Source organism: Clytia hemisphaerica, unplaced genomic scaffold, assembly GCF_902728285.1.
Source record: "Clytia hemisphaerica strain Z4C2 unplaced genomic scaffold, Clytia hemisphaerica genome assembly, whole genome shotgun sequence".
Lineage (NCBI taxonomy): Eukaryota > Metazoa > Cnidaria > Hydrozoa > Leptothecata > Clytiidae > Clytia > Clytia hemisphaerica.
In genome coordinates, this window is record NW_027104532.1 from 177,745 (window position 1) to 189,984 (window position 12,240).

Genomic DNA, 12,240 nt, shown 5'->3' on the forward strand with positions numbered 1-12,240 from the left:
TTTTTAAGAGGTGATATCCAGGGGGTCTTTACTAATAAAGTAGGATATCCAGGGGGTACTTCGAAAAACCAATACCCTCAACAGTGGCTTAAAAAATTTTTCTGGAAAAGCCTAATTATCAATACTGTAATTATCCTTCATGTTTTCTTTGCTATTCTTCTTTCTTTTCGATTGAGAATTCATACTGAACTAACAGCATGCTTTTCTAAGAGTGGTAAAAAATGGTACTGTCCATAAAATAAATCGTGGAAATTGAAAGGAGAAATGGACAAAGAAGAACATAGGGAAGCAAAGTGGAATGACTTCAGGTAAGTTGAAGACTAAGTACATAATGACAACTTAGAATGAAACACAACAAAATTTTGTTTTCTGAAGCTGAACGTTTTTCAAGGCTTACTTGACTTTTTCAAGTTCAGTAATAGAAACAGATGATATTGTTGTTTCAATTCTTCAAATTCCTCAAACAAACAAGAAGCATACCTGGTGGACAATAATGACCGGTGGGGCATATCCCGCTCGGCGCCGCCGCACCTTCCAAACAATATTGGCCTTTCGGGCATTCAGTGCAGTCAGTCCATTTATGAAGGTTTGTCAAGTTTGAGTAACTTCCTGCTGGACATGGGTGCTGTTTCGGATGGCGGGTTCTTGGAAGACAGTAATAACCTGGTAAAGAGAAAAAATACAGGGGTAGAAAAGCTAACAAAGAATATCTCGAACAACATTAATACAATAATAAGCAGTTATTGGACAAAGTCGAATCCAATATGCAAAAATATTGGGCGTGCGAGAAAAGATATTGGACGAGGCTTCGCCGAGTCCAATATCTTTTCTCGTAGCGCAATATTTTTCATATTGGATGAGACTGTGTCCAAATAAATGGTTTATTATCCGTTCATCGCTAAAATATTTCTCGTTTTCAAGCATAATTCCAATTTATAAGACCGTAAATCTGGTTTCTTGGTAGCTTTTTATTCAAAAGTCTTATTTTTATTTTGTGACGTAACGTCAAAAAGAAGATGCTCAATTGTCATTGAACTCGTTGTGTGACGTCAATTTTTGAAATATGTAGCCTCCATGGAAGCTATATATTCGAAAATATTGGACAGCAAAGAAGCCAATCAAATGTCGCTATTTACGTGCGTCGGATAATAATGACCGGTTAGTGAGGGCTGTACTGAGAAATATTGCTCGAGGTCAAGTAACGACCGAGCTTGCCAGGTTGTTGCGTTGACCGAGGGCAATATTTTCAGTAAAGCCCAAAAAAAACCGGTCATTATTGTATTTGTTAACCGTTTCCTTCAGCTTCGATTGATTTTTAGCGCTTTATTCAGGAAAAATAGCAAAATAAAGCGAAAAAACAAGCGAAATGAGATAAAATTTTTTTATAATTTCTGACGTCAGAAATAAAAAATGAGAGAAATGATGTCAACGCATTGTTCATTTTCCTTTGAAAAAGTGACGTCACAATGAATTTTCCTAACGACGGGCAACTCTGGACAATGTAGGCCCGTCGTCATGCGAAAAGAACCAATTGCATTGCGCAAAAAGTCGTGTAGCCCGCTTCGAAAAGTAACCGGTTAACAATGTACTATGTTTATACTGGAGTCGTTTATAATCGTGTAATACAATAATATGGGTGTTATATGATATTACGGTAATTCATACGGTATAGTATCAGTTTGTATGCTAAAATATTCTGCTATGTCTGATATATAGTCGTCTAGCATGCAGTGTTCTTTTCATGAAAACAAAAGCATTTTTTCAACAAAAAAACAACAATAAAAGTGCAAGTTAAAGAATTGTCTGAAAAGATGGAACCTTCCTACATTATTGAAAATTTCACTCTTAAAACAAACCGGTCCCAGCTGGCACACAACGCTGTTTAGACGTTAATAAAACGTTATATGGACGTAGTGGACGTTAGATAGACGTTGGAACAACGTTGTGTGCCAGCTGCGGTAGCGAATGTGAATGGGAACTTACCAGCGGCACAAGGTTGTGGTGGTTTCTGATTTCCTCCAGTTCCCGCTGAACATGCTTGACCTGCAGGACATCCGTCACATTGGCTATCCGCTGTTAAATTATGGTAATCGGTATATGTTCCTGCCGGGCACGCATTCAATGGATCACTAGGTGATGACGAGCCTTCAGGACAGTAATATCCTGCGCTGCACTGTTCCGTTGGTTGAGTAGATGCTGATAGCGGACATGCAAAGCCAGCTTCGCACTGGCGACAATTTGAAGCCGCACCCTGCATCGGTACTGGATTGTATGTTCCTGGAGGGCACGCTGTAGGTGAATCACTACCTTCTAAACAGTAGTAACCTGCTGGACATACTTTGCAATCTGTCGCCGCTAATAAAGAGTAAAAAATAAAGATCAGATGTTGGGTCCAATGAAGAGGAAGTTCACATAAGCATTTCAACTCTTATAAACTACATCTTTCAAACGATAAAGTTATAAAGTCTCTATAGTTCGGATGACCAGGTAAAAAGTCTTAAGAAGTTATGGAAACAATCGAGTTTAAAAAGGTTTGTGCTATGGAAACTCTATTGTATAAACTGGGAGGGTTACAGTCATTTTGAAATCGCTACAAAAACTTAAATAACTCAGTGGAACTCGAACACACATGGAGAAAACAAATTTGTTCTAGGTATAGAAAATTTGATAATTGTAGGGAAGAGAAAAAACTTGTTCGAGTTACGGAGGCATTCGAGTTAAAGAGGATCGAGTTAAAGAGACTCCACTGTAATTTTGCAGTCATTGAATTGATTTTTCATGAACAAACAATCATTTTCACTTACTGGTTGCTCCTTTTTCTTCAGTATAATAACCAGCACTGCATGGATACTGTGTGGAAGATTCCGTTTTTTGCGGACAATAATGACCTGTCGGACACAATGAATCACCGGTCGGGTCACCTCCCGAACAATAATATCCCGGGAGACATTCCTTGCACTGGTCTTGTCTCACGGCACCGATTTCCGTATTGAAAAAACCATTCGGGCACGGGTGTTGAGAAGCGGTTTTAGTCCCCTCTAGACAAAAATGACCGGGTGGACAACGGACCGAGTGTTTGGGGAAACCTGGTGTTCCGGCCTCGCAGTAATAACCTTCCGGACATGCTTTACAGGCATCTGATTCGCTTATTCCGCCCGTTTTCTGTCCGTAAGTTCCAGAAGGACATTTGATGGCATTGATTTTATCTTCACAGTATGAACCCAATGGACATAATCCAATCTCAGGTGTGGCTTTGGTGCTTCCTTCAACGCACACATATCCAGCATTACAATCAAGACACGTCGTTCGCATGGGATCATTGTATTTACCCGCCTCGCAGATTCTCGGACGATCGTTTTTAACCGGGCAGTAATAACCAGCAGGACAGGGCGTGCAACTGTATGAACCTTCTAAGCTATAATATCCGTCAGAACACGCAACGCCTACTTGAGTATTGTTTTTACATTCTTCACCTGCAGGACACGGTGTACACTCCTAGGGAAAACGAAACGAATACATGAAAATGTATGTTTGATTCTCATGTAAGAGAAACTTTCGAAAGTATGAATATTTTACAAACTCAAAGAATAGCTACGACTCAAAAAAAAAATGAAATAAATGTCATTGACGAGTTAAATTTGCGCGAAATTAATTTTGCAGGAAATTGCATAAAATAAAATAAAATTATCAATTTTATAATTTCAACAAAACAAACCAGAAAAGATAACTTTGGAAATAAACAAATCAAAGACAACTTACCGACTTGGCACCAACCGAGTACGTTCCCCTTGGACACGCCAAAATCAACGGTTCAAAGAGACTGGGGCAAGCATAACCGGGTGGGCATTCCGTACAAGTCGCTTCTCCGGACAAACTGTAACTACCGGACGGGCATGGGGTGATGGTTGCTTTATCGAGATCAGGACATGAACTGCCACTGGGACATCGAGTACATTTCTAAAGATAGAAAAATATTCATTGTACAATTAACAATATTACAAAATCTGGCTCTATATATCTCACACTCACAGGAAAGAAAATTCACCAATACTTATTTCAATGCGTACCAAAACTGAAGACTACAAAGTCCAACCTGTTCTGTAATAGAAACATCCATTTGATTTCTTCGAATGCTCAAATTATAGTATCCAAAAGGAACAAAATGAACTAAAGATCTTTAGAATAGGTCTCTTCTTCTCGTCTAAAACGCTTATGACCTGTTATGACATCCACAATAATAATTATTGCATCAGATGATAGAATGAACCAAAAGTTTACCACTTGGCCACCGGTTGAGAAAGTTCCAGGTTTGCACGCTACAGGTTCAGAAATATCTGTTCTTCGACATTCGAACCCAGCTGGACAAAGTGTACAAGACGTGGCATTGCCTTTTGAATAGTAACCCTTTAAAAACAAAGGTTAAACATAAATCAATAGAATTTATAAGACTACCGAATTTGAAATAATGACTGAACTTGCTTGGTCACAATGTGGCCTAGTAATTTAAAGTGAGAATAGTGGGCTATGAAAATAAAGAAAAACGAGAGAAAACCGTAATGGTTTGCAAAAGCAATTGAATGCGTATACTGCTTGAATTTTTCAGTTACGGAGCTCAAGGTGGAAATTGCGCGGGCAAATAGTATACGTGAACATTTACAGCAAATGGGAGGTAAAAGTCTGAAATTTGTTTGTCTTCTGAAGCTTGGAAATAAGCCGAAGAAAGTTGCTTAAAAGAGTACTTACAAATTGGCACTGTTTGTTTTCTGAAGCATCAGTTTTTGGACATTCCCAACCAGGGGGACAGACAGTACAAGTTGTTTGTGTACCGACAGCAAAGCTACCATGATCGCAAGATACCGCATTGCTGACAGTTGGATCTGGACAACTTGAACCTTGAGGACAAGGTGTGCATTTGTATGAGCCAGCTGCTGCGTATGTTCCTGAAGAAGATTGTCATAGAAAATTAAATTCCCTCGGCGCTAATAGGTAATTTTACCATCATAATGAATTATGGGGAATCTAAATTTTGCGAGAATTTTGCGTTTTTACGAACAATCTATCAGTCATGAATACCTTTGAAATATTGCTTTAATACATGAAATATATCGAATATGGCCTTTATTTACTGTTAAGGTTTTGAAATACCTTACCTAGGGAGCTGTATCAAAGCAAGTGTTTATCAATCAATTAAATGACTCATAAAAATATTCAACGAAGCAATACTCAAAATCCTGCAAAGATTTCCTCTGGCTGGCTTCAACATCCATATAACGTTATATGAACGTCATGGATGCTAGATGGACGCTATTTGAACGTCATTTAGTACCAGCTAACTAAAACTAAAGGTAACCATTTCTTACCTCCAGGGCATGGTTTTGATGAGTTCGAATAAATAGATTCACAAGAGAATCCTGCAGAACATTGATGACATGTTGTTTGGCCGCCAACTGAGAATGTTCCTTGAGTGCAAATTGTTGGTCGACTCTACAAAATGGAACCGCTACATTACTAGAGAATACTAGACTACAGAGAGGCCCTAGCAGTTATACGAGTGCATTTTCGATGAAATGTTTCAAAATGTTTTTTAATGACCTGAATCTTACTTCTAGAAGTAAGAGCTAAAATATGTCGATTTTCAAGATAAGAAAGTGCAAATCCCTGGTTGAATCTACTGCTGGAACCTGTTTCAGAAACTTTCAAGAAAAAATGGACTAGAATATTGGCTAAAATTAAGTATGGGACCAGTCGTAGAAAGATAAGTTTTGAATCTATTACAAGTGGAGAAGTGAAATAGGAAATTTTTGTTAATTTTTGACAGTATAAGTATGGTTGAACTTACATTGCGCGTGGGACATTGGTATCCAGCAGGACAGTAAGTACATTTTGTTGCACCACTAAAACTGTAATACCCTGCACTGCACTCTTCCATTGGTGACCTGCAAATGGATATCAAAAATTTGTTTTGAAATAGGAAAAAAACAGCTTCCTAGTCTCTAGGGATCAAATTGCCCTAGAAAAAAAACCAATAGAAAATCAATCTAGAAAAAACCTGAACAAAATGAAATTGTTATGTTCATGTTTTAAAGTAAAACCCTCATGTCCTAGCACTACAACTCAATCTGAGCAAAATCATATGGTATTAAATAACTACACTTACGCGGCAGTAGGACATGCAAATCCTGCTAAACAATTGGTACAGTTGACTTGATTTTGTAATCCATTTGCAGTCTGTCCCACTCGACATTGGATTGGAGCATGAGATGTACTTGGACACATGAACCCGGCGGAACAATTATTACACGTTCCTTCTCCTTTCAAAGAGTAGGTTCCTGCTGGACATGGACCAGCTGCTTGGTTAGGTGTTGGGCAAGAAAAACCTGGTGGACATGGCGTACAATACTCAACACCCTAAAAAAGAAAAAAATCACAATGATTAAAGATTTTTCTGTTAATAAGCAGTAGTAAGTTTCTTTGCTTAAGAGCTCAATATAGGAGTTATACAATATAGAAATGGCATTTATAGCCATTTCTGAAATCTAATACTTAGCTTGTCATTACTTTGTTCTTTTGAGCCTCGTGTCCTATTATTATTATTATGTAACTGTTCTTAAAACTAAGTGTTCCAGAAGTATTCGAGTATAGCATAAGATAAAACTGGATATACATTGCAAGAGTTTTAATAAGCTTACCGATAAACTATATTCTCCAATTTTACAGCTGACAGGTTGCGTGGAATCCAGACATGAATAACCTTCAGGACACGGTAAACAGGTTGAATTACCACCAGTGGAATAGAATCCTTTTTTGCAGGGAACAGGTGGAACTTTTGCATCTTCACATGAATAACCTGCCGGACATGCTATACATTTTGGCGTCTATAATGAATGAAAAGCATTTGTCTAATATGTATCTATTGTAATTATACTAAAATTATCAAAGTAGTTTATATAGCACTTAGAATTGGTAAAAGAAGAGAGGATGAATAAACACTTTGGACCGCTAGACAATCAAAAGGAACCTACCTCGTCAGCATTTGACCAATAAGTACCATCAGAGCAGGGTATAGGGATGGCTGTTGGATCATCGCACGTTGAACCCACTGGACAAGGTGTGCAAAACTGTGCTCCAAAACCAGGCGTGTATGTGTCTAAAATGTTTTAGATAAAAACAAGAATAGAGTAATAAATAAACTACGAAAAATATATCTCTAGGGGAAAATTTGGAAATCTAATTGAAATCCTTCAAAACCAATGGCTAAGAAATTTTGTGATAACTGCATAACCTTTATATCGTCGTTCACATGACAAAAGGTTCAATCTCAAAGTGTTTTGGAAAATCAAAAATCTTGCACTTCCATTATATATCATGAAATTGACCTTTTTGTCGTATGAAATTATTGATTAATCCTCTATTTGAAAAGTGCCTAATTCCAATACCAAAGATGAAAGTCACAGTATAACTATTGATTTTGTAAGGTACTTATTTTTATATTGAACTAAATTAGTCATGTGAACCACTATATGGAGGCAATATAACAATCACTCACGCTGTGGACATTCTTTACATTGGCCTTGACCAACAACACTGTAGAACCCAAAAGCACATGGTAAAGGAGGGACAATGGGAGCTGTTCCATTAGTGCAATAAGAACCTCCAGGACACGGTGAGCAAGATGATGCTGTGTTGTAACTGAATTGGCCTGTTGGACAAGTCTGAAAAAATAAATAATATCAAAATATTATATATAAACTTTAAGAACAATCAACTTTCTTTCAATGGTATAGGAATTTTCAGTTTTTCCTTTCCAAGTTTTCAAGACTCTAAATTCCTAGGTAAAATAAGTATGAAATGGTTGCGCCACTGTCGTAATCACTATGTTTTGGCCTCTCAAAATTGCAAAAAACAAGGTTAGAATTTTGGTATCGTACAAATAATTCAGAAATGACATAATAATTCATTAAAAATCTTACGGTGCATTTAATTTGGCCAGCAACACTATAACTTCCAGCGGTACATGCTACTGGTGCATCAGCAGCGTTCAAACATGAGTAACCAGAGGGACACAATTGACATGATGTACTTGACAATGCATTGGCGTAGGTACCAGCTTTGCAGACAATGGGGGTGGTGGTTGAAGAGGGACAGTAAAATCCTTTAGGACATTCAACACAAGCAGTACCATTTGAATATTCACCAGCCTACAAAAGTGTTATGGAAATTACAGTAATGAAAAATTCACAGCCCTCCAAACACCATTGTCTTCAGAATTCCTCTAGCTAGATCAATCAAAATGGTCCACATACTTCAGTTGCTATTCAAAGTAGCTTAAAAAGGGAAAGCTTGAGCTAAAGCATCTTAAATAAATCAATAAGTATAAAGATTAAAAAAGTCTAAAGTACCTGGCATTCTTTGGGTGTTTTTCCATCTGTGACAACAAGACCAGAGGGCACTGGTAAACAAAAGTCTTTCCCTTCTTCTGGTTGGTACTAAAAACAAAAGAATAAAGTAATCAATAGTTTTTTTCAAAATGGTTTATATTTCTGGCGTGACTATACTATTAATACAACTAAACAGAATCAAAATACTTTTGTTTCTAAAGGTCTTGTTTCCAAAGGTCTTGTTGCAAACAATAAGCAGCACTTCTTAAAAACATTTAGGATCAATCATTCATTTGAACTTGTTTACCTCTCCTTCTGAGCATGGAATTGGTAGATTATGAGGTATAGGACATTTGTTGCCTTCAGGACATATGGTGCAATGAGCAGTCCCATTTTCAGTTGTATAATATCCCGGTGGACACTGAAATCAAATCGAAAGAAATTGGTGTTCTTTTAAAAATATTTGAAGCAGATATTAATAAGTGTTAACAGAGCTAATAAAATTTTATAAATCTATTTGAGCTTAAGCATTAAAAACTTTTGGAAAGAAATTAAATAAAGACCTACAGGCACACAATAAGTCCATGGCGTCCTCCAGCTTTTTGGTCCCCCTTAATAAGAGCTAAAATCCCCCATCTGGCCTTTTCCCCCCACCTGTCTCTAAAATTTGTGCTCCCCCCAATTGGGAAATCCCCCTAGCCGTATTGTATAAGGGTTGCGAAGTGATGATCCAGACTCGCCTCAATTCGCAAGCTACTATAGCAAAAAAAAAAGACTCTCAACATCCCTAGAAAGACAGGCTCATAAGCCTGAATGCCCAAACACACCAGGAAGGTCTTTATTTATCCTATTACTCCCCCCACTAGGTGGAGGACTGAATATACCCCCAATTCGCCTTTCTCCCCCCATCAAGCTTGGAATTCACTTCCCCCCTGGCACCAAAATCTGATTCCCCCCCCATCTTCCTGGGGGGGGATGATCCCATGAAGTCAATCCAGTCGCATCTACATAGTACCCTGGTCCACATTGTTCTGGTGGTGAGGTTGGATCTGGACATTTATTGCCTAGGAGTGGAAAAATATTGTAGTTTTTAAAAGTCATTGTATTTATTATGTTATTGCTGTTATTATTAAAAACATAATTCAGAGACACTTTTGAAACAAAATATACACTGTACCTCTATCACATTGCAAACATTTGTCAGACCCTGGAGATGTTGCATACCAGCCTATAGCACATGGGGATTGTTGATGGGAGCCGTCAGATGGACAGTAGTGACCAACTCCACATGGTATACAATCTTTTACACCAGCAGGTGAGTATGAACCTTTCAAACATATCACTGGTTCCACTGATTTATCAGTGCAGCTGAAATAAAAATATGAATTATACTATCATTAAATGAACACAAAGTTATAAATTGCTAAGTAATGACTCTAGAATCCAAAACAAATGGAACAGAATTAAAGTAAATGAAACAAGAAAAAATAAACGAAAGGTGAAATGTTAAATTAGTTTTGTTAGCAAATCATTGGGTGCATTTTCTGTCTAAAACTGACTGGCTAACAAAAGTTACCTGAAAAGAAACATATCACAAAGTTATTAGAAAAAAAATCAAAAAAAAGCTACCTTCAAAAGCGACTTAAAGTTTAGAAGTTTTTGAAAAAACGACTAAACAAGTTATTTAAATGAAATTTAAAACTTCAAACTTCTTTTTCAAAAAACAAACAAAAAGTCATACCTTTTCCCAGCTGGACACTGCACACATTCACTCCTTTTACTTAGACTGTAAGTTCCATCAGCACATTCCACTGGAGTTAGAGAAGTGTCGCTACACTGGAACCCTGCTGGACAATCAGTGCATTGGATTGCATTAGATTCGTTAGCAAATGTCCATAGAGGACATGGCACTGGAGCTGTTGTATTTTCATTTGGACAATAATTTCCTATTGTGCATGGTGCACAAGAGGATTGACCAACATTTGAGTGAGTTCCTTTAGGGCAGCTTGAAATCTTACCAGATACACAGCTAGAAGGAAAATAATAAGAGTTTTTACATTCAAACAGCATTGATGATGAAATGACAGTATAAATTCATAAAACAGAAAGATTTCAAAGGAGAGTTTAATGGGCTTGTTTGAAGAAAATTTATTACCTTCTTCCAGCTGGGCATTGTGTGCATTCACTTGCTTTTCCTAAACTATAACTTCCATCGGTACAAAGCACTGGTGTTATGGATGTGTTACTACAAGCGTGACCGATAGGGCAATCATTACATTGGATTGCATTAGATTCATTAGCAAACGTTCCTAGAGGACATGGCACTGGAGCTGTTGTATTTTCATTTGGACAATAAACAATTCCAGATTTACAGCTTAAAAGAAAAGAAGGTAACTTGAGTCCAAATAGATAATAAAAGTACCATTGATATGATCAATCAACTTAACTTTGATCTAATGATGATGATGATGATATGCATTGCATCTGATTGCATGAAACAATAAGTTTTCTAAATGATTGCTCAACAAAAATATTGACATTGAATAATGTATACCTAAACCCAGCAGCGCAATCAATGCAATCTGAGCAAATTCCAGGGCTAAATTTTCCATCTGGACATTGAGCAGGTGCTAAGGTTCTGACAACCTAAAGGGAAAGAGAGGACTCTACTAGACCAAATAGTTTAGCCCACCACAAGAAGTTATCGAAATAAGGGTCGAAAACTTTGTTTGAGTGATAGACTTTTGACAGAAGCCCTCGAAATCTTTTCCTTGAAAACACTACCTACGAAAAAAGTCCATGAAAACTCAACAATGGACCACACAACCTTAATACAAACAGAAAACACCAACCTGTAGTTTTTAACACATAAAAAACCTATAGGGAATTAGAGTGTACTCTACACAGTAGACTAGGAAACTGGATCTACTCAATCCTACATGAAAGTCAAAAGTTATTTTTCAAAAGTTTCAACTTCAACAACATTTTTCAGTCACTTGAAGACAGCAATCAATTTTTTTCATGGCCACCAAAATGTAGTTCAGCAATCTTTGTAATTTGAAAGGTTGTGAGCATAAACTTGCTCACAGTTACCCTTGTCTGTCAGAGTGTAGGTTAGTGGTCCCAATGTATGTCTTCCTAAAATCAAACTGTATAGTCCAAAGATGTTAGAGTGAAAAACCATTGACACGTGCTTGTTCTTAAATATATTTTTTACTTGACTGATGTAAAATTTGTAAAACTTTAAATATAAATTATTTCAGGATCTTTGATAGTGCAAAGTGCCAGGCTCTACATGGCTCTACAGGCCAGAATCTACATTTTAGGGGCCACCTATATAATTTCAACTGATTTTTCACACTATAGGCAAAATTTTTCACTTAAATTAGTCTTGCCGAATTTATATTAGTTTTCCAAATTTCGAGAATATATATATAGTGTATAGTGGGATCTGATAAGCCCCTTCTAAAAGAGAGAAGGAGAAAAAATAATGAACTTCTTTCTTGCTTCTTGTTGATGACTCAAGACTCAAATTTCATAACTAACATTGCTGGAAAATAATCTACAGTAAGCCCCCCTTCTTAAACGTTCCCCCCTCCTTGATGCTATCACCCCTTTTTCATAAAAATTTATAATCCCCCCACCCCGTCTTCAATTTTTTAGTCCATCATTCAGTCTCATACAGATCTCATGATACACATGTATACACTAGTTCCTGTCTACAGTAACCCACAGGTACCTCAAAACCAACATTTTCATTTCTGGCGTTGTGTGATATGTTTTAAGAAAATTTGGAAATTTGTCAGCTGTTCTATAAAGACTCTTTGAGATCATGACTTTAGATGTTTCCAGCTGAGAATCA

The 12,240-nt window shown here is 37.1% G+C and overlaps 1 protein-coding gene across 1 annotated transcript in view; it reads right to left on the reverse strand.

The window, feature by feature from the left end:
• The window catches only part of LOC136822443 (zonadhesin-like), a 29,009-nt gene extending 19,328 nt beyond the window's left edge, over window positions 1-9,681 (reverse strand). Inside the window, 16 exon segments of the mRNA XM_067078705.1 lie at window positions 481-663; window positions 1,984-2,355; window positions 2,805-3,495; window positions 3,760-3,957; window positions 4,279-4,404; window positions 4,744-4,940; window positions 5,361-5,484; window positions 5,840-5,936; window positions 6,158-6,408; window positions 6,690-6,875; window positions 7,023-7,147; window positions 7,547-7,712; window positions 7,971-8,198; window positions 8,400-8,486; window positions 8,686-8,799; window positions 9,556-9,681. Coding sequence (XP_066934806.1) covers window positions 481-663; window positions 1,984-2,355; window positions 2,805-3,495; window positions 3,760-3,957; window positions 4,279-4,404; window positions 4,744-4,940; window positions 5,361-5,484; window positions 5,840-5,936; window positions 6,158-6,408; window positions 6,690-6,875; window positions 7,023-7,147; window positions 7,547-7,712; window positions 7,971-8,198; window positions 8,400-8,486; window positions 8,686-8,799; window positions 9,556-9,600 — 3,190 coding nt within the window. The 5' untranslated portion in view covers window positions 9,601-9,681.
• Window positions 9,682-12,240: the final 2,559 nt, after the last annotated feature.